General features: G+C 43.2%; 1 protein-coding gene across 1 annotated transcript; it reads left to right on the top strand.

The window, feature by feature from the left end:
- Window positions 1-767: 767 nt before the first annotated feature.
- On the top strand, window positions 768-14033 carry LOC120849242. Its single transcript, XM_040221423.3, has 5 exons — window positions 768-890; window positions 7350-7504; window positions 9245-9318; window positions 9596-9673; window positions 13906-14033. Exons 1-5 carry the CDS (start codon window positions 768-770, stop codon window positions 14031-14033), a joined length of 558 nt encoding a protein of 185 aa, XP_040077357.3.
- The last annotated feature ends 12974 nt before the right edge of the window (window positions 14034-27007 follow it).

The following is a 27007-nucleotide window of genomic DNA, read 5'->3' as shown; positions in this document are numbered from 1 at the left end:
AAAGAGGTAGTATCTGCTGGAGTTACTGGCTTTTTACTAGCTTTTTTTTTTTAACTTCTTACGAAGCCGATAAAAAAGAAGTTTTAAGGATTCTAACGTAGCCGGCTGAGCCGATCGAGCGGCAAGCAGAAGACGAGAATACCCTCGGTGCGTATGGCAGTCTGAGATTGGGTTCTTTTTCAGGCGTCGCTAAGCATGGTGTTATGCCTTGTCCTGATGTATTTAAAAGTCATTGTCTTTATCCCGCAACGATGTAGAGCAACAGCCTTAGCAAGTAATAGAAACTAAATTGTAAAACGAAAAAAAAAATCTCTAGACGTGAGTAGAGGAGTCTCTCAAAAATAAAGCGCACCGTACATACAGAGTGTAACGACAGATGGAATCCTAACGAGAACAACAGGCGACTCGACCATGAAATTACAGCACCTGTATCCTGAACAACCTATATCTGGTTGGATTATACCACTGGGTCGTCGTTTTGTCAACCACGTGGCGTTTGTTGAATTATCACATTTTCATTCCGTTTATAAAAGTATATTATGACGTTACGGGTTTCACGAACCAATAACTGCCGCTATTCGAAAGCGATGTTGCCACATTTTTAAACTCGACAGGATAATCCTCGTTAGTTTCCAGGTGCAGGGCACTTCGTCAAAACAGCTTATATCCCCCGACGCAGTCCGAGTTTCAGTGACAGTACTAGACTAACATAGCCGGGCCACTTGTAACACAGTCAGCAACAATTGACTTTGAGAAGTGAGACCAACATGGCAGGAATGTTATTCGTTCTTTTTGCTGTCGCTGCACTTTTGACCTCACGGTGCTCCTGTGCTGGCCCGTCCTACCCTGAACTGAATCCAGCACTAGGAAAGTACCAGAATCCATCTCAGGTACGTCTACCCCAAATATGAAAACAAGAATTTTTTTTTTGCCCAGAAAAAAAAAAAATGTTTGCCCAGAAAAAAAAAAAAACACACACAAAAAAAAAAACACAACTTCATCTAATTCAGTACGCCCAAGAGCCTTAATCCTGAAGCAAAACATTGTTGTTGTCCTTTTTTTTCTTTGTTGGAGGAGCGCCTTTTGCAGCTATCATGTTAATACCTTCTGCGTGTATGTACTGCGCCGCAATACACTCGAAATACCGATCATTTGTCTTCGTCTAATCAGTTTGCATAACGAGAAAGGTGACCGGTATCTTGTCGCTGTGGTCATGCGGCTTCAGGGGCAGAAATGTCTCCAACGTTTTCTTGTAACTGAGACCACGTGGCAGTTCAATCAGTATTCCGACCGTCGATCCGTAATCACTGACAAACTTAAGAAACGCAGGGCAGTGCCCGGTCACTGCCATAGACCAATGGAGTCGATTTCTGGGCAAACATAGGCGCTCAGCAGCGCTGCCGTGGTCGGAGGCGCTCATTACTGCAACGAATCGAAGCCTCATTGCTCTATTAATAGATTGCGAAACTAAAATAAGGAGCGAGAATTATGTTCATAAAATGAAGCGCTAACGTCTTAATAATTACTTTTGACGCCGTCAAGCTAGCTTGAGCGGCTTCCTAGCCGTTTCCGAAGACGAGGCCGCTCAAACTCCAACATGGCGCAGCCCTTCCGCCGTGCCCTACAGCTACTCCCTACCGCAGTACCGCCGGTACCGCGGTAGGTTTTGTTTGGAAATTGACGGTTCGCACATGCCATGCCACGTGTTATGGCAAAGAATTGTAAGTTCTGCTTGCCTACTTTGTGTCCAGCAGTTGACAGTCCGTCACTTGTCGTCGGCGTCTTCCAGGGAATCGAAACAGATGCAGCCTTTTTCGCACTTGTTGACGCATTTATTCAGTCATTTGCATGACAAGAAAAAACAATTTACACTGTCACTTTTAAACAAACGTTGCTATGTGGAAAAAGATTAATAATGCGCGCAGTATCTACGTTAGCAAGAGGTGCTACAGTGAAGATACAATGTGCGACACTGTTAGCGCGAACATGACATAGCCTTTTCACTTTGAAAGGCTATCGGCGCGCACCAACTATTATTGCCTTAGTTCACCAAGTGACTGCTTAAAGTTTCGTAAACCTCAGATGCAACTATGGCGCGAGAATATCTGTCTTCGCGATTGAAAAACAATAGTCATAAGTCTGGTCGATCGTTTCGGTCACGCCGCTATATAGGTCATATTTTCGGGGACCTGATTGTGTCCCCATACAATTATAACTGGTCACGTTAAATAAAGAAACCCGAAGTACGTACTATGGACAGCTATCTTGGGAACGAAATGGATAAATGCATGTTTTTATATGTTTATTGTGGTCTCTGTAAAGACAAACGCAAAAAAAAAGGAGGAAAATATATTAGGAGTCAAAAAATAATAGTAAAGCTTTTCGGTTACGGAATTTACCCAGAGCTGCACCATTGTAAGGTGTGACAATGGTGACTCAACGGTTACAATTTTCAGGGATTTCCAGCCTGAGTCACTTGCAGTTCTTTCCCTTTCCCAGTTGCAGATGACAAAAATGAACAACATACCACCTTCATTGTTTATTCTTTGTGATCTTGGCAGTGATTCAAGATTATGGATGACGAACATTATGGACAATTGTTTTGGAAACTGGAGATGTCCATATTAAAGAGAAAATACTGTAACAGCAAACAGAAATGTCTGTTTTCGTGGCATGAAAACACAATAACCATAATTTCTGATATGCGTTACATAGAAGCAAACCCAGTATGAAATAAATATGCAGCCTTGCCGAAGAATTGTATGCAAACAGCCCTTTCGGTGAGGTATGTCTAAGAAGTATTTAAATGGTTATTGGTTGTGAAATCTCAAATACCAACCTGAACGTATATTACGATAAAACATCAATTCTTCAACCTGTGTAATAAGACAATAATGCAACATTTTAGTGGGTCAGATATTGTTCACCAAAACTTGAGACCTTAAAGAGTGAAACTCTCCAAGTACGTAGTTTGAATCCTAGCTGCCAAAGGTCCTGGAATCACTGGTTCGAAGCAACAGATATTTCCCCCCTCGCTTTCCCGCCCTAAAAAAAAAAACAAAAAAAACTGCCTAGAGGTTGTTGGCCAACAGCAGGCTAACAACGTGTCTAAACAAAGTGGATTCTCAGAGGCTTCTGTTAGTCTATGACCTTGCTCCATAAAAATCGTGCAAGGAGCAACCTGCCGATGCAGTGGACAACATTGTCTCTAGAGGGTCTCAAGAAGCACAGCCAAAAGATTTCATGCCTAGTTGAAAGCTTGTGTCATTCTGACTGGTTCATGCAAATAAACAGTTAAGACAATGAATTGTAATTCGGGCAAACTTATTTGTTGCTTACTTACATACCTGAACCAAAATCTTTAGAGACTTAATAATGTGTAGACCTAGCTCTCTGTAGACCACTTTGGTATTTCTCATTTCTCTTGGCCTCTTGATGAGATTCCGATACCTGTCGCTTGCGCCGTCAAGTTGAACCACGAGTTGAACCAGGTTTTCTTGGTGTGGCCACCGAGAGTTTATGATGCCCATGGGATGGACCATCCACTTCATTGTTCTTTCTCATTTTTCCTGTACGTGTGCTCTCTATCCTCTCAGGATCTGCACAGGGCAATGTAAGAACATATTAGTTTGTCTCGTCAATACACATACACTTGCAGAAGAGAAACAGGGCTATGAAACATTGCATAGTGCTGCTCCTACTATCCTTTTGCTTTCGTTAAAATCCTCTTTGCCCCAGCCACTCTCGTTTTACATTACAGTTGATCGTAGATTAGACTGCATAAATCACTATAACAGAAACTAGCATACTGATGGTTACATATTCAGCTCGATAGGTTGGCCAGCAATCAAGTGCACTTCACAAAAAAGTTACCACGGACACTACCTTTTGTCTATTGGGGTTCCCTGTCCTTGAGGCTTATTGGAGAGATTTTCATTCCTTAAGAATCTGTATGGATACACAAAAAAGAACAAATAATGCAAATGATGCTATTTTATGTGCAACAAACAAAAAGAAAAGAATGCCTAACGCGAGTTTTAATTGTTTTGAGGGGAGTGCGTTGGGAGGTGTAAAAACTTTCGGAAGAATTACACATGGAAGGACGGATAGCACATCTCGCGATCAAGCTCTGCTGTGTGCATTCCGCCCTTCTATACGTAAATCTTTCAAGATTTTAAAAGTGTCTTTAAAAATTAAATTATGTTACTCATCAGCTTTCTATTTATTTCAGAAAGAAATAAAACGTGGCAAAACTAGTCGCAGGGCTGTAAAAGAATCTACACGAGATAAACTAATAAAAACGGGCGGACATTATAAGATGAACTGAAATATTATAAAACTGGGAGAATATTTGCATATAGACTACAATTTACTCCAAGGGGATCTACACTGCTGTGCACGAAATTGACGAGAGGTAGAGGAGGTGATATTTCGCCAACAGTAGTCTACATATCATAAAATATTTGCAGGACGGTCTTCATCCACAAAACCACGTGCGAACGCTCGCCGAAATGTGCGCGTCGCACTGAAATCACGGTGACATTTTGTAAATTTCAAGAATGAAACGATATATTCAATTACCTAAAAGAGTACAAAACCCTCAAATGGTGCAATTTGTGGCTGGAAGATCAGCTTAGGAAAAGTTTCAATTGGGGTGAAAACTTACAAACTCACCGTCGTCAGCTGGGATCCGAACGAACGGGTGCTTCTTGTCCTCGACGCTGCTTGGGCACGACTTGGTGTAACCGCACAAATGAGGTGGTTCAAAGACACGAAAAGCTTTCCTCTTGCCCGAAAGTGCGAGGCTCGTGCAATGCGATGATCGAGGCGCCGACGCTTGACGCACCGAATGCGAGCGAAAGCGCGAAAGCACCGAGCAGACATACGGACGCCTCCACAACGGTCCACCGGTTTCAGAACGCGCAGAGCGCAAGCGCGCATGCGCACAGGCAGCGGTTTCGTTTTAGAAAAGCAAAAAATAGAAAAAAGCAAAATTTCGAGAGTGTGATGTTGACACGAACTTTTAAACAAATATGTTATATTTTTAGGAATATGTAATTTGTATTTAGTGAAATAATATGGCAGTCATAACTACAGTTGAATGAAGTTTGATTCATTATTGTTTTGCTTAGTTTTTAGTAATGAGCGCCTCCGACCACGCGAGAGCCGCTGTACACTTCTATGGTGGCGCCATCCGTGTTCGGGCTGCGCAACTCGCTCTGTGTCCGGAGGTTGTGCAGGGCGAGACGAACCTCGAGCATCTTATTATTGGTCCGCAGCCAATAAGATGGAGGCGTCACTCGCTAACAGCATTGAACAAAGAATCAGAAAGAAAAAAAAAAGCATGAACGCAGTAAGACACGCACAGTGTTTAATCTACTGTGAGTTACTCTAGGTGCCTGAACTACTTGAGCGAATATAGCACAAAAGACAAGGACATGACGAAGTTACGAAGTGACATGGCGAATCGTGCATTGTTGTTTCCATGTATGTGATTTACTGCATTGTATTACCCACTCCTGTAAAAGCCCTGTCTAGGGCCGACAGTATCAATAAATAAATAAATAAATAAATAAATAGGACAAGCGCGTGCTAGTCCTGCTGGTAGGCTCCGTGTTGTCCTTATCCTTTGCGCCAATTGTTTACACGATGTTTATCCAACTAGCCCAGCAGTTAATTTTAATCGGGCCAAGACGGATTACTTGTGTTGCTGGTACGTCGTGAAACAGCACATGTCAGGAGACTTCCGATAGCAAATCAGGGAACGTTCGTGCCCCATATAATAATTTTATGACCCGCTCCTTAAGAAGTAATTACGAAGGATCCCGGGTCTCGACGTATGACATTTATGAGTTTATATTCTTATTTCTGCATATTTAAGAGGTTGAATACGTACTGAGAGCAACGAAGACCGTGTAATGTAACTGACTAAAATGTGTAGACCGCGTATGAAAGTAGTTACAATCGCTGTAAATAAATAGTTCCAGGTTGCAGAAAAATTGCAATATTTGCGAAAGGAATCGTTCACTGGGTGTGAGGACCGAGTATACTATTACAGTGGAGATTGGACGAATACCAAAAATACACCATGATATTCGGAAGTATATGAAGGGAAAACGATTAAGTTTACCGTGAGTTGTCTCAGTATAGCCATTTCCCGATGTACTCGAACAACTCGTTGCTTGTACCAGTTAAATATACCTCTGACATTTAGTACACTGCGTCCCACACATTGAATACATTTCAACTAAGATCAATATTTACACTACTGTAAAAGCACTGGCAAGTGTATAATTTTAAACATTAAGGATTATCAAATAAGCGTAAACTACGCGACAGGGTTAGCGACAACATACCGGTTCGTTTTCGCATTTTACACGGGCACGGCGCCTTCGTTCGCATTTATAGTAAAAAAGACACATACATTTGGGGCCTGATGGCGTGCGAGGGCTCGTGAAAACCCACAAGGTAGTACCCAAAACCGGCTTTTCCCAGCTTTATTCCCGCGGAGAACAACAAGTGGAACAGCCTCTGTTTTGCTTCTCCTTTCAAAGTCGTTAGGCCCAAAAAAAATGTTCTCCGAAATTGCTTTTAGCAGATGCAGTTCTAAAAGTCGCTCCTTCGTTTTCGCGCACGCTTCTCTCTCTTTTGCCCTGGCAAGCACAAACTCGTTGATTATTATCGCGACCTTGGTTGTTATTGCTTTTATAAATAGCAAAATCGTCTAAAACGGGGAACAACTTTCTCTGACGTTCGTTGGACTATAATGAAAGCGAGGCATGTAATACTCTTCGATATTGTAGAGAATGCGTCATGGTTGGGGGGAACGCGACTTAAGTTCTTTAATTGCATTTTATAGCTCAATTTTCTGGGGAACGTAATTAATTTTGCCGCACATTATTAGAGCATTTTACCACCCCTTGTGTGTTTAAAGCCCTTCAGAAGAAAACGCAAACGAAATAACCCATTATCTGCTTCTGCTAACTTAACCACTCTTTGTTTGTCTTAAATACAGCCATGAGAGTACAGTCGCAAACAATATGAACGGCACATTCAACGATGCAGTTTCAAACGGCTTCGCAGATTTTGCTTTCGCCAAACCCGCTTTTCTTTGAGTGAGGTAATAAACGAATTTTTGTTCTATTTTGTCCCTAAAAATAAAGTGCCTACGCCAACATGGGCTTAATGTCACCGCTAAGCTTTCTTGTCGAATGGGTACTTAATATTGTTGAAAACTGTACATATGATGTGGGAATTATGCATGGAGTTATGCAGGTGGCTTGCGTGTGATTCAAGAATGCTGAAGGCAATATATGCCCGTTCTTTATTTTGTAAATATATCACTCCAGTGCATGCCGATCCAAGAGAAGTGGTATGCAGTGTACAGAAACTACGAGAATGACCCAGCGTTTGGAGGGACGGCTAAATGTGCCAAATTTACCAGTCTGGGTCCCGAAGAGAATGGGGTATATACCATGTTAGTCCAGTTTACAGACACTTCAATGTAAGTATAACGAATAACGTTTCGAATAGCGCTTTCAACAAATAAAATATAAGCACCAACCATGGGTGGCTTGAGATAATAAAGCAAAGCAGTCGAAAATTGATTCTGACACTTTTTATGCCGTAACGTACGTATTGGCATTTTGGTACACCGCCTTGAAATGTATGGATAAAAACCTTAATATGCGGCTGCAACCACTACCGTAGCAGAGTGTGCATTTCCTTTACTTAGCGGGAGCTGAGCAATGAGATTACGTTCATCATTGTCGTTTCTTGGAAACCTTTATAGAGTGCACAGAATATTTTAGAGCGCAGCTCTTAGGCGCCCGTTTCCGGCTTGAGCGGTGTCGGCGTCGCCGTCGGCGTAAATTAAGGTCACCCCAAGGTCACGTGACCCCCAAGGGCACCCCAAGGTTACGTGACCCCCCGCGGTCATGTGACCCCTCCCAAGGTCACGCCAAGGACACGTGACTCCCCCCAAGGTCACGTGACCCCCCAAGGTGACCCCCACGCGACCCCCAAGGTCACGTGACCACCAAGGTCACCGCAAGGTCCCGTGACCCCCCAAGGTCCCGTGACCCCCTCCCCCGAGGTCAGGTGACCCAACCGGAGCATATTAAAGAATGAGGGGAGGAGGAGGAGGGGTCTACCCTCCCCTCAGTACCCTTCCCTTCTCCTCAAGAGCTGCGCTCCAATTCGGCGTTACAGGGAGTTGTAAACGGCTTCCACTTTTTTTTATTAAAGAATTAGTCGAAAAGTGCGGATGAATGAACAGTACCATTCAAGTTAAAAATACGTTGGATATTTTACTTGTGGATTGAGCCTACACTCCGAAAATTGCCGGCCCCTCTACTTACCCGCGAAGCACTCAAAGAGCCAATCTCTGCGATCTACGAAATCAGCTGAACGAATGATGAGGCGGAACATCTGCTTAGACTTCAGAATAAAGTGTGTGCTGTGACATTACGCAATGCAAGCATGACGCTTCGCATTGCGTAATACCAAACCGCCGACTTCATTTTATGTCGAAACAGATGATCCGCCTCATCATTCGCTGAGCTGATTGCTTAGATCGCAGAGATTGGCTCTTCGAGTATTTTGCGGGTAAGTAGACGCGCAGGCATTTTTCAGAGTGTATAACTCAAACAATTCTATGCGTGGTTTTTTTTTTAACCGAGGAGCAGATACAAAGAAATCTTCTTGAAAATGTTCCATGGGTGTTAAAACAGAAACAAGTCACCTGGCGGAGGCATAGAGGCCCCGCGCAATGACTATTGAACAGTAACCCTCGCAGTAAGATGAAGATCTATTGTTACAAGCAGCTTAAAGAAAAAAAAAGCGCAGGGCGTTGCGAGAACTGAGCACTATATTATTGTTCCGCAGCCCATGGGACTTGTGGCATAAATTGTACACCTCCGTTAACGGTACCCGATAACCATACGATGCATGCACAAACGCGTTGTCGGAAATATCCAAACGATCTACTAAAACGCCCTACTATTCCTCCGCACCCAATCAGATTTCGATAATAGCCGATAAAAGCGCCGAAGAACAAATCTGGAAGCTAGAAACAAGAACTTAATAAGCCCCTCCCAACGTTCCCTAGATTCCCAGCTAATATAGGGAGCAATATTTAGTTCCTTAAAATATGCCATTCACCATGCTCAGCATCTTTTATTGATTGAGACTGTACGCCAAATTACTATTGAAAATGTTTTCCTTTTCTCGCGTCTCTCCACAGCACGGTAGTGACAAATCTAACCTCCTATGAAGGGTATGATGTGGACAATCTTCAATACTTTCATGCCCTCGGTCGTAAGTATACACTAGTGCATTTGAATCCAGCTTGCGTCAACTATAAGCAAGGGTTCATCGAGTCTAAATATAATATATCGCGCCCGCACCTAATATTATGTTTGCCTTGATGTGGAAACCTCACGCATTTACTTTTCAACCAGCAAGATTCAATTTAGGCGTTCAATAATTCGCCTTCATATGGAATAATTTAACAGGTATCTGCGATATCTAGAATAACCGCATATTAAGAAACATTGTCTAGCGCCTCAAAGCCATTTTTCTCTCGTGATTTCAGAAGACGATTCCGTCCTTTTGTATATTGCGTATCTGGATTGCCAGGAATGCGTGGTGTTCAGAAACAGCTACATCACTGGTAAGTTTTTTGTTTTTTTAGAGCGCAGCTCTTAGGGGCCCGTTCCCGGCTTGAGCGGCGTCGCCGTCGCCGTCGCCGTTGGCGTCGCCGTCGGCGTCGGCGTAACCAAGGTCACCCCAAGGTCACACGACCTCCAAGGTCACCCCAAGGTCACGCGACCCCCAAGGTCATCCCAAGGCCACGTGACCCCCAAGGTCACCCCAAGGTCACGTGACCCCTACCCAGAGGTCACGTGACCCCTCCCCAGGGTCACGTGACACCCAAGTCACGTGACCCCCCTGAGGTCACGTGACCCTCCCAAGTCACGTGACACCCCGAGGTCACGTGACCCCCCTGAAGTCACGTGACACCCCCCGAGGTCACGTGACCCCCCCCCCCCCCCCCCGAGGTCACGTGACCTCCCAGATGACGTCACCGACATCCGCATCGTCGTCATCATCACTGATGACGTGATCAGTGACGTCACTGATGACCTCACCGGCATCCGCATCGTCATCATCACTGATGACGTCAACGGCATCCGCATCATCATTGTCATCATCACGGATGACGTCATCAGTGACGTCACTGACGACGTCACCGACATCCGCATCGTCATCGCCATCATCGCTGATGACGTCATCGGAGTCCGCATCGTCATCGTCACTGATGACATCATCGGCATCGTCACGTGACCCCTCAAGGTCACGACCCCCAAGGTCACGTGACCCCCCAGGTCACTTCACCCCTCCCAGTACCCTTCCCTCCTCCTCCTCAAGAGCTGCGCTCTAATTCGGCGTTACAGGGAGTTGTAAATGTTTTCATTTTTTTACACCAAATATTTATGGTGTTTTTATTCTTGAAAGAAATGCTTAGAAAATAAGAAATGTGACTTCTTTTTTCATAATATCAATATCGGTCTATGTCGGTCATTCGCTCACAGTGGCAGGGGCGCATTAATCCTGCTTATAAAGTTTTTTTTTTTTTTTTTATCGTGAAGGAAGAAAGTGGCAAGGCATTCAGAGCCGTAGTGTTATGCAAGGAGCATCGTATAAAAGATTACGTAAAACGAAGGCACCTAATCCATTCTCGTAAGTGTGTGCAGACCGATGAACTTTTTCAAGCAGCCACAGCACCATCCAATCTGATCAGATGTATCCGCTCAGATTCGTTTCCGTGACACAATATCGCCACCACTATGGGAGAGACATCCACCGCTATGAGACACCTGATTAAGGTTGCCAGGAGACGGCTGGTAGAACATCAATGCGATTGAGTTAATCTGCGAAGGATGCTAGACGGTTCCACAACTGTACTAGAATATAATTGACTGGGGTGTCAGTTATCTTTGGAGTTTTACCCATTCCTTACTTGTCTCTCTTGTATGTCTCTTAGCACATGTCATTTAAACCTATGCCGAAAAACCAACAATTGAAGTAAAATTACTTAATTCAAGCGCCTTGTTCCTGTATCGTTAAACGAATCCCAGCTAGTGTGTTCCCCATATGTACGTTACATTTATAGGTGTGTAATCCTTTAAGAAATCTATAAATTTAAATAAATTTCGTTTGTCTTGAGGTATCTAAACTACACGCATTTTCAACGACACAAGATTTTCTCTTCTTTGTGTGCTATTTAGTATCTCTAAATTCAAAATAGCTGTTGAGAAAACGGCAAGTAAACGTCATGCCAAAATCAGCTTTCAAATTTTCTTGCGCCCTCTAGTAGGATGACGTCAGATGTTTGTTAACCTGCAAGTCTTGCAGGCGGTCTATCAACAAGTTATTTTGCACGTTAATGTTAGTTTTGCTTATTTGGGTTTTCCCAGCATTAGTTTCACACCATAAAACGTATTGTAACTCAAAGAGGTGGAGGGCGCAGGAGAACTGGTGAATATTATGCAATATAATAAATCCGGAAGCACGAAAACAGAAAGGACGTCAATTACACCATCTCAGACATAGCTTAAAGTTCGGAAGACACGTGGTCACTAGATGGTGTATCTGTTCCCGGGAGAAAAAATGAACCCAGCCCTCTGAACCCTCTTCCACACTAGAACGTCTAACTTTCAAACAAAAACACAGGACAAGTTCTTAACCTACGCAAAATCAAATTCTAGAAAAAAAAGCAAAAAAAAAAACAACAAACAAACAAGAAAACACATTCCCCACTTTTAACCTACAAGTCAGACTCCCCAAACAAAATACAAAACAAATCCTAAACAAAAAAACAAAAATAAAAACCCTTAAAGTTGCAAAAAAGTTTGCACGTTGTCCAATATCACTGACACAATTTCCTGCGGATGTGATTCTAATCGTTTCATTAACTACTCGCTTGAACGGGTTCAACTCTGCTAACAATCACTGTTGAGGTCCCCTCGGGAAAAAAAATTGTTGCGCTCTTCCAGATGCTTCCCTATTTCTGAGTTGGCCGCCTATTTGTGTTCTAATATTCTCTCGTTGACAGAGATTGCCCGTCTGCCTAAGGTGCGATAAACCACAAGCCAATGGAATGTCATAGACGACACTTATTTTGCAATCCATGGCCGGATCCCTGTCCTTTCCCCCACACTTTTCATTTACTCCCGAGCAGGCACGTAGGCAGGGGGGGGGGGGGGGGGGGTGCGTGGATCCCGCTTCCTCCCCACTGAAGTGTTTCATTTTGCAGGGGCCTCCTCTCCCCCTCCGCCTCATACAACATTTTGTCATGGGCGCCCCCCCCCCCCCCCCCCCCCCTTCCGAAACAATATCCTGGCTACGCGTCTGCTCTCGGGAAAGGTGTCAAACGGCTGAGCCTACAGTCATTTATGGAAGCTACCCGGACGCCATACTTCCCCGCCAAGCGCTTCAAATTGTGAGAAACGGTATAAAAAAAACGGCAGGCACACCCACTTTTCTGCCTTTTTCCATTCTTCCTTTTTACCGAGACTAACCAAGAAATGCCTTGCTACAGACACCATAGCTTTCGTGGAATATACCGATCGAACAAACCGCGAAAACTGGTATCACAACGCGTCACTTGAAAAATGTCCGCCGGGCCTATCCAAGGCATTCCAAAGGATGTACGACAAAACACCTCTTCTGACAGTATTCGGGTTGCAACTTCGGTACGGTAAGACCGGTTTTCGCCCGTCTTCCCGTAACGCCAGCACAACCCCATATCAAAAAAAGAAAAAAAAAAAAATGAAAAAAATGAAAATGAAAAGGGGAACGGAATTGCTCGCAGCCTTTTCGTAAGTGAAATAGAGTTCTCGAGCTTGGCCTTTCATGAAAGCCACGCACCCATCTACATTTAGCCCCTCGAACACAAATTAAGAGGTCATCAACATACCTTCTTATGATAGCGCAACTAGGCGACATTGTCTGCTATTTTGCATGAGCCTCTCGATCCAGAGCACAAAGATAAACCCGTCAAAATTGCCGTCAAGAACGCTCCGACGCATACACTTTGTATTTTTGTAGCTATCAACCTCTGCCGCGGTCGACTGGAGATACAGATCAGTCAAGGGAAGACAACTATCTCCATAAATGCCCGTACACGATTGAGACCATAATAAGTTGTCTTCTAGCCAATTTGTACACTACGCGTTAGACACTACTTGTCTCAATAATATTACATATATTTTATGCCGAGAGACGCCAACTCACAGGGTGTCCAATGATGTTGGCTTAAGATTTCTATACGTTTTTCAGAGTTCCTAAGTTCCAGGGGGTTACCAGTCTTGAGCACATTCATGCAGTTTTGGAGGATATTTGACATCTGACGTCACGTGCCCACTGTTGCCAGTAAAGCCTCTCAGTGTCTCAGGCCATATTTGAAATCTAAATAACCTAGCGTAAAAAAAAAAAAAAACTCTTGCAACATGTAATTTAGTTTACTAGTTCAAATGAGCCTATTAAGTTGTTTAACCAATTTTGAGTCAAATTAATGACTATAAACAAGTTTACCCTGAAATAACATCAATAACAAGTAATTAAATGTTCGAAGAAACAAAAGAGTTTGGCTAAAATTAATTGGTGCACAACACTATCAAAAATAATATTAAAAAACATACAGATTTGAAAGCTAACCTATTTTTAAGAATAAAATAAAATCTACGATAATTATCCAAGTGTTTAGGCCTATGCCAACTCGTGTGCGGCGGCAACGCCTTCCATTGGTACAGTACACTCAAGTGTGGAATAAAATAAACTATGTTTTTATCTGCTTTACCGAAAACAAAAATGTAAGCGATTTGTTCTTTAATGGCACAGACGACGCGTGCACTCTCCTCGTTCCTGAGAGCGCACTGGAAAAGCACACCTGCTGCGATTTCATCTTCGATCTGCTCTGCGGGACAACGCCAAAGTACTACATATATGACGAGAGCTGTGCAAACTGAAGTATCTGCAAGACGCCAGCTGGAATACTTGGAAGGCTTATTTGATGGTTAATTTATACCTCGATTGATGTTACTTTTTGGTGGAGGGTTATTCAAGTTCTAAGAAGGTAATGCCACACGTCAATTGTGTACCCTGTGTAATAATTTTTTATTACAACTGGTCTGTTTCCTTCGGTATATTTCACTGAGTTAACAGTAGTTTAGCACGCCAGAATTCCAAGCACTTGGAGATAAATTCTGTGTTGAAGAGCCCATGCAGTGATCCCAAATTCAACCATTCCCCTTGCTGGTTTTTGTCAGAAAGCGTCAAACTTTCTTAGCTTGTACTGCACCTAGTGCAGTCCATTGAGACCGAACATCTCTGCGACTGAGTTGATGAAGCAGTGGTATCTCCTCATCCATGCCAATATTGGGCATCTTTATAGTACACACTGCGTTTTCACCTCAATGAACGTTCCGTCTAAAGCATAACAAGGTAATTCACGTACAACTAGACAATTATTTTTATTGACTACAATGTTCACCTCATCAATTACATTTTCATTTGGGAGGGGCGGCACTAATACTTACAAATGACGTTATAAAAATTGTTTAAATAAATATTTATCATGATTGGTGCTGTCCTCTCACAGCACAAACTCCTTCGATATGAATGACCTGATTTTATTTGTACTTGACAACGGTTGTTCTTAAATAGCGTTCATAAATAGTCAATGGTCTCTCTGCAACGACCCAGAAGCGAACTTCGATGAAGTTATTTGTGTCTGTTTTTCTGGCACTGCCACTTACCTTTTCAGGTGAGCTTTAATCCTCACACCATGCAATGTCACGAGGTATTTCGCCACAGTGAGATAAGTTCCATGAGATTCCGTTCTGGCTATAGAAGCGCTTTTGAAGCCGGGTCTAGTTTTATTTTGAGAAAGACAAGGTTTACGGTATTAGGGCTTGCTCGCTCTATCGACTTTGTCGATGGCGGGCGCACAGCGCCATACATACTGATTTCGAAGGGAATAAGTCACTGGAATCATAAGTACCGTTAAATGGATTCTACAACGAAATTTCAGCGTCTATTTCTTAGTCTATACTTTTTCCAGTGAGCAGCATCACATCGGACACACCGATCTCTTAAAGAAAGAAACGCAAACGAATTTTAAAACGAATTGAACGATTACCAAATTGCACCTGGTGAATGTCGCGAGAACCTCGTTTGTAATAGCCATCTAGGAACATTGACAGGTAGTGTCTTGCCTAGAATCACAGGCTAACAGTGGAGCAGCGCCGCCCTGCGGAAGTACAGCTCACTATGCCTTTACTCTAGTCCTGACAACGCCTCTAGTACAACGCCTCCCGCCGTTTCAATACATCGTACTTGCCGATCGCGAAAATATGTGCGAAATAAAAATAAAATATTTCTTGATTACGAACTAAATAGGAAACTTACGAATTCGCGGTGCCCTCAGCCCGGGCTGGTGGTGTCGTGTCGGCCCGTCTCCTTCAGACGAACAGGACGCGCAGAGGTCGTAGACATAAGACTGTAGGTCGCCGGTCGGTTACCATCGCAGAACAAGCGATGTCCTCGTTCTCGCTGGTGTCGCTGTAAACTTTTCTTCTTCCTCGCTGACACGACGTTGCGACACAAGAAAGCACGCAAACCCGACTACTCAACGTGGCGTGGGATCAGTGGGGTCACGCACACTGGGGTCACGGGGTGGGAGTGGTGGTGAGGACGTTGTCCACGGGCATCTCGAACGTTGTAACAACACGTTCACGCCACCATGTGACGAAACTCACAACCGCGTCAGCCTCGCCGAAGCTTTGCTCGTCCCAGAACAGGTTACGTCACGATTGCGCCAGACGTCACGTGTTGTCGGCTGGCTGCTCTCTGAGCGATGGCCAGAGTGGTCAATTTATAACAAAAAATACAGCCTTCAGCCTCAAAATACAAACGTGCGTTTGTCATCTACGGATATCGTTGATTATATTCAAACTATTACTGATAACGACGGGTATATTTCGAATTTCGTTGAAGTATCCGCTTACGACCTGTTGAAACGCACGGCACAGCACAGACGCAGCTGTATAGACACAGCGCTGACACTGCGCTATATCAGAGGTGTATCAGCGCTTCAGTCTATGATACCCTGACTTTTCTCGTTTATATCCAGAGTGCAACCCTTAGACAGCAGTGACTATAGCGCTGCTGCTACGCTGACTCAGCAGTAACTCAGCGCTGTACTATATGTGTGAACAATCCTTTACACATCCTGCAACATTGATTTGTTTTATTCTTGAACATCCCCTTTTGCAAAACTGGAAACCTGCCTGGCCTATTAGCTATCAGATGCATGTTGTTTGTTTACCTAGTTTCGAGTTAAATATATCTATCGTACACCCTGCTTGCTTACAATTTTACACTTGCCTTATGCAAGTGACCATAATTCACACGTTCTCGTAGGTTCCCGAGTGTATATACAGCCCACCGCGATACCGTTAAAGCACCGCTCGTTGGTCTTCTTTTGATCAGTGCAGCCATTGAGATGTGCGATCGGTTCTACCGGTGTTGGCGGTAACGCGTTGCCGTTAATGGCATTACCTCAAACGCGTTACTTTTTTCGGCAACGTAGCAACGCGCTCATTACGCAAGATAGTAACGAATGACTACTTACGTCACTTATTTCGAGTAACGACGAACGTAGTTACGTCACTTGTTAGATCTTCCTCCCTAGACTTAGATAATCACTTCAATTTTTTTTGTGTGTATTTCAAGGTGCCAAGTCATTAGTACGTAACTAATTTTACGTACTTACCATATTTTGCTCTTTCTTGGCGGAACAGAGGGCAATGTCCATAGTTAAATAATAAAAAAAAAATATTGGAGGCCACTTAAGTTTTGCCTTTAAGAGTGGAACGCGATAGCGTTATCGGGTTCCGTTCGCATCGCCTTCTCATTCGCCGTGCGATCGTGCCTTGCGTGGCCAAGTCTGTAGCGTGTCTGGCTCGCAACCGAAGGGTCGTGGGTTCGAGTGTCGCCTAAAATTCTTTGAATGTTTCGTTAAGGCAAATGAATTACTTTATAACATGAAATCTTTATGAGACATTTTGCGACCTTTTAATTCGCATTGCATGTCCCGTTTTAATCACTTTCATTCCAGGCGCGACGTCACGTTTCACGTGAGCGTTGTGGCTTGTTTTAAATTCCCTCGCTATAGGTAATGGTGCTGTGACGTCATGGCCCTATCGACCAGTCAGGATTCGCGTCACGCCACCGACGCCGGTTCTTCTGGCACGACACCGAGGCCGACTTTTCTGCGGCACGAGCTTCTTAACGATATCACGTTAAAACGACAAGTGGTGGCGGGATTGGGAGCCCGGCCATCTCTGTGGGAGGCAAGCGCGCTGACTACTTGGCTAGTTGTGCACGCGGTAATATAATGTTTCTTGAAGTATGGCGTTTATGCGCACCTGTACGACAATAAATTATGAATTCATAAAAAAAAAAAGTAACCCAAAAGTAACGTGCGTTACTTATGATCGGTAAAAGCAACGGGAACGTGTTCCCTTTATCTTGGACTAACAAAAATCGATGACACGTTTTTTTTTCGTTTTTTTTTTTAAGTAAGGCATTGTATTTTGTAACTTTTTTTCGGTAACAACACAGCGACGAATAAACGCTCAAGCTGGTGGGAGAATAAACTGTGTGTCAACCATTGGTGACCTTTTGCTATCGAAGTATCTTTAACGTTACGTCCTTGTCCAGGTGTCGACCTTATTTCAAGCACCATTCGAACGATGTGTAAATGTGGGATGCACTTGTACACAAAAAATTGTGACGTAGACTCAAGTGGTAGTCTATCGTGTATAGTAGGCTCGTTCGACTCACCAGCACCTCAGCAACCGGTGACGAAAGTTGTAGGGAGATGCACTTCCCTTTGTATCTCAATGCACGTACCGGAAGAACACTGCTCTACACCTTTCTGTACCGGTGCAGGAGGTGCATGTAATTCTAACAAGCCTTTGCATGAGCGGGAACGCAGGAGCGCATGGCCTTCGATACATGCTGCGCTACCTAAAGGCTGATAAGACTGTGGACAAGAGAGGGGCTACGAGAGGGTGCCCTTCCTCCGATGAGCACACTCGCAACCCCCCCCCCCCCCCCTCCCCCTCTCCGCTACGCTCTTTCATCAGCCTGGAGCCAGCCCAGCACGTACCGAAGGCCACGCGCTCCGGCGTTTCCCGCTCATACTGTCCACAACAGGCACCTATCCAGGAAGGGGGGGGGGGGGGGGGGGAGTGGCATGGGGCCCAGGTTTTCCCCTCCCCCCCTCCCGAAATCTTTCATTTTGCTGGGGCCTCCTCTTCCCCCTTCCCCTCATACTGCATTTTGTCATGCCCCCCCCCCCCCCCGGCCCCTCCCCCCAAATCAAAATCTTGGCTAGGTTCCTGGTTCACAATATCACTATACTCCGTTCCCTTTTATGTCTGACCTCCTCTGATGCTAGGATCCCATGAGGCCAATTAAGCGGCGCCAAAAGTGCGTCGTCACGATGCTCGCTTTTTCTTCTAGGTTTGCACTCTAAAAAAAGTCTGTGCGTCTAATCTAATCCGTGCGTCTAATCTAAAAAAAAACCTTTTCCAAATTTTTCGACATCTCCCGCCGCCTACACAGACATCAAACGCGGGCCTGTACCCCTCGGATTTCCGGGTTCACAACTCGCGTAATAGACAATGTAGCCTCGCGAAAAGGGGTCGAATTCTCTTTGATGTGCGCTACTGCACGCTCTTAAAGCATGGCCGTTGCAAATGTCTGAACAGGGATGAGCAGTATTCCAAGTACAAGTATTTAAAATACATATTTCAAATACTTTGTGTATTTTGTAAAATACAAATTGGGTAATGTTTTTGACGTGTGTATTTAAATACTAAAACATGGGTATTTCAAATACAATTGTAATTAAACACAATTTTGTGGGCGAAAATACATCCCTCAAATTTATTGTCACTTCTCGGCTTGCTCATCCTAAGACGTGTTCAGAGCAGGAAGAAAACTACGTTCTGCACCGAATGCAGTGTCTCTCAATCAAGCACAAGCGTTTTGTGACTTTGTGATTACGGCGCTAGTCCAGGGTAAGAATAGTGACGAAATAAACGTTCACAGGCAGACTGGCTCAATAAGTGCCTGTGACAACTTGTGATGCTTTCCAGCCTGATTTCCATCCATATATTTGTCAGGAACATTCTGAATGCGCGGGTCGTCCAGATTTTCGTAACTGGTGTGAGTTGCAACAATAAAAACTTCTCTGTCTAGTGCTGCGCGTCTTGGTCGTCACGGTTCTTTGTTGGTCTATACCAAAATGTAATCGACAGAAAAAGGTGCTTGAAGCTCTGTACTTTTTTATTTATTACGCCCAAGCTGATTACACTTTTTTGTGATTATATTTCTATTACGTTACTAGAGCCTCACACACCGAAGCGCCATTCACACTCTTGCGACCAGGCAAGACTGAGAGAGACCAGACCGGTTTTTAAGCTTTTTGCGACTTCTCAGGACCGAATGCGATGCAGCGGAGCTGGTCCTAAGAGATCGCCAAGGCTTAAAAATTGGTCTGGTCTCTCTCGGTCTTACTCGGTCGCAAGAGCGTGAACGGGCCTTAACTCCCGAGTGTGTGATGCAAAATTAAAATGAGAGACCCAGAAACCCATTGCAGGTGCCCTGAAGTCGCTGACGCAAATTTTGAGGAATGTATTTGGAAAAGTATTTGGAGGAGACCAAATAAATTTGGTTGTATTTGTATATTGTACTTAAATGCTTCTTTGGAAATGTAATTAGATTTGTAATTAAATACATTTTTGACGAAGTATTTTGTATTTGCATTTCGATACATATTAGCATGTATTTTGCCCATCCCTGTGTGTGAACCAGCCTTAAGTGTTTTAGATGCTGAAATTCTGTTCCTTTCATTTTCGTGAGTTAGGAGAAAGTAAAACCCCGCTTTGTGGACATTTCAAAGGACACGTATATCAAACGCATTTGGGCGGTCGCCAAATTAGCTCACGACCCCGGCTCTGCGCGCCCCTCTGCATGCGCTGGTTCGCAGACCTTTTAATGGCCTTGGGTCTGAAGGCCTTTGAAATGCTCGTGGAACAGGGTTGTTTTACCTAAATGTAGCTTCTTCATGATCTAATGATATAATTCGTACACATGTGCAGGCATGTTTTGTTTTTTAGAACACCCGCAATTACTGGAAACGTGTTTGTAGGTTAGAAGGAGAAACGGCTGAATTGCCCCCCTCCCCCAGTTGCTTGTATGAGATGATTTATTGAACTGTCAAGAATATACACAGCAATATAGTGCCGTAATTTAGAACGTTTATACTCTTTAGTGATATTACTTTTTTTATTTCAGTTTTGTTTTTTTCGGTAAATAAACTGTTTAGTTTTAATTGTCATTTCCATGTAAAAGAGACACCGCAGCAGGCCCCCCAAAGCATCCTCAGCATCCCCCATTCCTACAGCTGGACCCACTAAAAAAAAAAAAAAAAAAATCAACAGGAGGAACAGCAAGCATTCTAACAGCTGTCCAGTGGAGGATGCTGGACTAGTAGCAGAAAATGTGAAACCTGTGGATGATGACACATTGCGTGAGAAAGTTTCTGGTATTTTAGCTTCACGACAAGTTGATTTAACTAAAATTTCAATTTTAGAGCCTGTAAGGCGTAAATGGTATACAAATAGATTACTGGTATATGCCTGTGTTTCTGCTTCATTTACATTGCCCCTGTATTTGGTCTCTCTCACAATTTTGATTCTCTCTGCATGACCCAGACCATATTTAACATGTTGCTCGAGCAGCATACACCCTAAAAAAAGTCTGTGCGTCTACTTTCACACACAACACTCGGAGAGCCGATCAGCGCAACTCACGGTGGCAGCTCAGCGAATGACGATGCCGAAACATACGTTTAGACCAAAAAACGCACTCTGAGTTGTGACATTAAGCAATCCGAAACGTCACGCTTGCATTGCTTAATGTCACAACTCAGTCTGCGTTTTTTGGTCTAAACAGATGTTTCGGCATCGTCATTCGCTGAGCTGCCTCTGTAAGTTGCGCTGATTGGTTCTCCGAGTGTTGTGCGTGAAAGTAGACGCACAGACTTCTTTTAGGGTGTACATATTCTCTGATTCGGCGTGTTTGTTTAAAAGCAGAGGAAAATTGTATACATAACCTACCACTTCATTCAGACCATCAGCAGCATTGTTTGTGTCAGATTTAAATCTATTGTGATGCTCATGCAAGTATAGCCATATTTCTTCCTTTTCATATATTAGCTGTGATTCATGCGCTTCCTGCCACGTCACCGATGTTTTAAATGTTGATTGAACTTTTGCCTGCATCTACAGTTCATACCTCAATAAAACCATACAAAAACGTCACACGATTCCGACGAAAAAAGCGCACAGAAATAGTGAATAGAAATGAGCACGCCTACAGCTAACGTCGACATAGCCTCCACAAGGCGAGCACCGTTTAGCGTGCACAATGCGTGCACCGTGAACCGAGTGACGTCACCAGAGTCCGCCGTAAGGGGGCGCCAAGCAAACTTATCGGTGTTAATAAACTGTGCCTGAGAATTTAGGAGTCGAGGCCCGATTACACGAGCTAAGAACCAACAAAAAGCCACCCGAAATTCGAAAAATACGAAAGCTGTATCATTCTGAATTCGAACAATGACGGCATTTAGTGCGGCCATATTTAAGTTGATCATTCAAATCAGGAAGGCAATAAAGATATTGTTTTAAGTACATAAATGCATCCAAAAAGCAAGTGCTCCAAGTAAGCGTCGGCCAATCTGAATTGTAGTGCTGAAAACATTGTGGATAGTGCCAAATATTATGCCACATCCAACACGATGGCACACGAAACTAATAATTACCATGTTAACGATACCAACCTGTAAGCATCTGAATTTTCTTTGAAATAGTCTCGATGGGGTATTTTAGCGGGGTCCACTTTCCAGAATATTAAAATCGAGAAACTTGCGTTAGGTCTTGTTTTTTAGCTCTGATCTTTGTTCAGGGCCACTAGATAAAAAAAAATCGAAATTCGTTAACTCTAAGCCAAATGCGTAAAAAAGGTACACTTCGCTTTATAATTCTTTTATTTAAGGGGGAAAATTGTAGTTGAGGAATTACAGCTGGACCTATTTACAACCTAGCGGTGATGTAAAATTCTAAATAAACCATATTCAAAGAAAAACCAGTAGAGGACGCAGTAGGGTGATAAGTGTTATCCTTTTATATGGCTTCAGATCCAAATTAAGCCTCCAAAATAGCGCCCGTGTCGTAGGTTCCTCCGCTCCTCGCTCGCGTCCCACGGCTGACGTCTTGATAGGCACGGAGACGTTATTACGGGACCGGCACATTAAAATATGCCCGCTTAAAGACATTCCTTTAGATTACATGATTACTCGAGAAGGAAGGTAATCCTTCTCGAGTACTTCAAAAGGTAATCCTTACTTTTTCGACTACTTCAGAATTTTAGAACGACAGATTTTTCTCCCGGCTTGAAAACGGATATTTCCGAACTGTCAATCATTGGGTTAGAATCAGTGGCGTCACTAGGGTCAATGGCACCGGGGGCGGTAGCACTCCGGGCCACGCCCCCCCCCCCCCCCCTCCCCTTGGTAACGTCACTGGTTAGAATCACCGAATTAACGACTTATCTTCTCAATCCACCACTTTTGGTAAACCATGCTCCAATCGGATACTTGGTTTGATCATGCCTTGGTAGGAAACTTGGAAAAACAAAGGCGCATTTGAAATGGGAGGGAAATAAAGTAATGGCCCCAAGTAATTTGATTGCTTCCAAAGGTAATCAAACCACCCTTGTGATCACTTTGTAATTAAAATATTCAAACGATTACAAAAATTACTGCACAAAGTAATCGATTCAAGTGATTTGATTAGTTGTAATGAGTACCCCTCAAATACGCGCATGGCGGTTGGACCAACGTCACGGGCGTTGCTTATTCCCTGTATAGCTTTGGTTTCAAGCTGAGTACAGGGGGAACATTTCTCGCGCGTCGCTCCCCCTGCGAGTTTTGTAATAAAAGTTTTTTCACCTCGGCTGGGTCATAATGACGCTGAGCGTTAATTCTGCAACAAAGGTATCCGCAAAAAAAAAAAAGTTTCAAATTTTTTTGTTTTTTTAAGGGACTAATTAGCGAATTCCCCCCTTTCAATAATAATAATAATAAATTTATTCACAAACATGAATACAGTATCGTTCGAGCCAACAAGGCTTGTCTGACTTGACCCAGCAGCCGGTAGAAAAAAAAAAAAAAAAAACATGTGCAACTTTCCCAAAATACTAATATTCACATCGGTAATAAAGTTTATTTTAAGTCACCTCATGACGAACAGCTTAACGACCGGGCTTAGACATGCCTAGCGCAAGTTGCCCCTAAAAGAAGATATGGTCTTATTAAGAAGCACCTTTTATGTCAATAATTATAAGCGTGGTTTATTAGAAATCTTTGCTGTAATGTTGTCGGTTTTTTTTTTTTTTTAAATGCTAGAAACATATCTTAGTACCTTGAATATGCCAAACCGAGAACAGTTTATGGAGAAAGAAAAAGAATAAGAAAAGAGCAGTTTTTAGTTAATCGTAATGCAGAGTGCAGTCAAAGCAATAGCTGCGACATGTCACGGCGAAGTCATTTGGCATCGGTGTCGCGTTCGCGCAGCGTAGCATTGGTAGTTATAGCTCCTGGCATTGATAGTCCTACGAAGGCATTTTTTTATGGGATTTTTTATTGTACTTTTCCAAAGAGCAGTGGACATCGGGTACCACAAAAACCCTAGGCATAAGGTGTCTCAAATGCCAAAGCTCGATCTAAAGTGGACGTTAAAGGGACCATGAAGGCAATTTAATTTTTTTTTTTTTTTAAAGAAGGTGTTTTTGGGAGCATTGGGGTCCTTGAATGCCACACAATTTTTTCTAGAACGTTGTGACTCTTATTTCTGTACCTGCAAATAAATTTGCGAAACCGAAACAAACATTAAGATTTCTTCCCTTTTTCGCCTCCGGAAAGAGAAGTGACGTCAGGGAGCACTGTCGGCACCGGTAGGATTTAGTGCACACTCAGTGTGGTTCCCGTGGTTCGCTCTAGTGCACGGCGGTATGTGAAGAAAACCTGGAAGAAATGGACAACGCCGCGCTCGCAAACGAGTTTGAGCTCCCGTTCAGCGACCTTATGCAAACTAACGTCGCCCGATCGACCGCACGTCTTTAGCCGACCTTTCGCGCAACCTACTACTGCACATAAACGGGGCATGATTGGTGAGACACCAGTTCGCAAAGCGAACACGAGACGACGCACGAAACCAAAACCAAAAGTCCGCCGGCCCCGGCGCTCGTACCTTTTTCTTTTTTTTTTTTGTCCATGGTTGCTCGATGCTTGTTACGCGCCCGAGGTAGCAGGCGCGTAACAAGTGGCAAAAGGCCCGTGGCAAACGGCGCCGTGCTGTTTGAAGACCGGTGGCTTCTCTGCGTTTCCATGGGAGCTAAGCCTTTTTCTTTCTTCACTTTGTCCTCAGGTAAGTTCGCTCTTTGCAAATTTTACAGAAAAAATGCACCATCTGGGGCAACGCTGCACTAAGTCGTAGCGCGATAGGTTAAGAAACCGAATTTTGCGGTCGATTTAAAGAGCGTCTCTTTTAATCACCCTGTATGTATATATATATATATATATATATATATATATATATATATATATATATATATATATATATATATATATATATATATATATATATATATATATATATATACACATACGTAGGGCCAAATCGCTCCTGCGAAAACTACTCAGCGCAACGAAAAAAGGCTTGCGGCGTTTCGGTCCTGGGCCAGAACCGAAACTCGCAATCCTACACTGTAAAACATGGACCGTAAAATTTACGGTCAAATACCAGGCAGCTGATGCTGCCAAACTTGTACAGTAAAAATAACGGTGCACTGTTAATCTAGTTTACGATAAATTTAAACGGGGACCGTAGAAATCTACGGTAATCCTTCAAATTTACGGTAAGAAGATTCACAGCGCGCCGTTATTTTTACGGTGCGATTTAAACGGCGACCGTAGATTTCTACGGTCACCGTTTAAATTTATCGTAAACCAGATTTACAGTGCACCGTTATTTTTACTGCACAATTTTGGCAGCATCAGCTGCCTGGTATTTGACCATAAATTTTTACGGTCCATTTTTATGCGACCGTAAAGCCTTGAAAACTATGGTACTGGACCCCACCATTATAGTAATTTGAACAAAGTAAAACATACAACGTAAAAAAAAAAAGGTCGGCCGAGTATTTTGAAGCTGTTGTGTTGCACTGTTCAACTGATTTCAATCGCGCATATCTAAAGTGAATAAGCAGTTATGCACAGAAAATTTTTGTCTGCGGCGAGGTCGGCTGCTCTTGCAGCGCATGCATTAATATTCGTGACCGAGCTGTCAAAGAAAAGTAAAAAGATGTTATATCTATTTGCATTTTCATTTATATTTCCACGTGTCAATTAACTGAAGAAACTTTTTGTTTACGTATGTTTTTTTTTTGTTTTTTATTCGGGTTCCTCGATCAGGGTTGATCCCAACGACATCTGTAAGAACAGATATACAAAGTATTTTTTTTTCTTACAATCTCAGCTCATAATACGCGTTAAAAATAATTAGACAATAAATACCTAAATTGGCCAGTGACTACAGCTTTAGAAACACTGATCTTTTGAATATGCCTAAGTAGCCCGGCACTTTATCTTGCAAGTTAATAAAACTCCCTCATATGAACTTCTAAATTCACATAGACACTTTTTTACCAAACTCATACCAGGCTAAGGACCGAAGAGCCATTCACCGAATTACATAATTTGATGACTTGTAAAATGCAAATAATGAACAAAAGGGAATATCTGCCAGTTCTCAAATATAGTCGTTTATAAAGCCACACACTATACAACATTTTACAATTGCAACGAGGTTGCTATATAGGGAACCGCATTCAGAACTGTAAAATAGATCAGTTTTTTTTCCTCGTTCTGCGCTATTACTCCCAAATTAGTTGTCTGTATGTTAAGCAACTTGCCTACCTTGGAATATACACACTGCTATTATCTACTGGATCCAAAGCTGCAACAGTAGCCCTTGGAACTGATTGATATTTTTGTTTTGTAAAAATTAAAAGTGGAAATAAAAGCCTTGTTATTTTGAATAAAAATGTTAAGTCTTTTTGCATGAAGACTAGTCGCCAGTGGCGTCGTGAGGCAGGTACAGTCATTCCTTAAAGTATATAACTCATCCTAAGTTTTAACGGAGACAATGCTGTGAAGATAATATTATATTTGAATTTTTTAAACGAAAAGTACCACTCATTAATATATCGTTTGGTAGCGTGTATTCGCACACTACAAAATATATGAGTAAGCGAAGGACAGGGAACACGAAATAAAATAATGAGACTTGCTTTTTATTCTACACTATCTCACCATAGCAAGCCTCTAGCATTGATCAGAACTGTCGCTGCACAAGTTTTCACGCAAGCAATGGACATTGTAAAACAAGGAGCTCAGTCTGGAGCCCTTGCTGAAATATATGTTAGATCAGATGGAGTATACAAAGGAACAAAAAAACACACCAAATGATGCCAAGAAGCACAAATGAGCTCAATACCTTTGAATGAACTCCAAGGTGATGCAAATCTCCTCTGTGTACGCAATGTTGAAAACGTAGTTCGCGCTGAGTAGTATAGCCAGTGCGTGGTCGAACATGTGAATTTCGTGCATCACAGTTATTGAGGAGTTTCAGCGACGGTGTCACCGCCCTGGCGGCCGGTCGCCGAAAGAGAACGAGGGGGATAGGTTCGCTGGGCGTTGGCTTAGCGTGGGCTTTGTGTGATGTGTGTTGGCCGCGAACGTAGG

Source organism: Ixodes scapularis, unplaced genomic scaffold (assembly GCF_016920785.2).
Source record: "Ixodes scapularis isolate PalLabHiFi unplaced genomic scaffold, ASM1692078v2 PGA_scaffold2__306_contigs__length_199485367, whole genome shotgun sequence".
In the NCBI taxonomy this organism is placed as follows: Eukaryota; Metazoa; Arthropoda; class Arachnida; order Ixodida; family Ixodidae; genus Ixodes; species Ixodes scapularis.
Note: the sequence above shows the minus strand (reverse complement) of the source record. Positions and strands in the feature narration are given on the sequence as shown.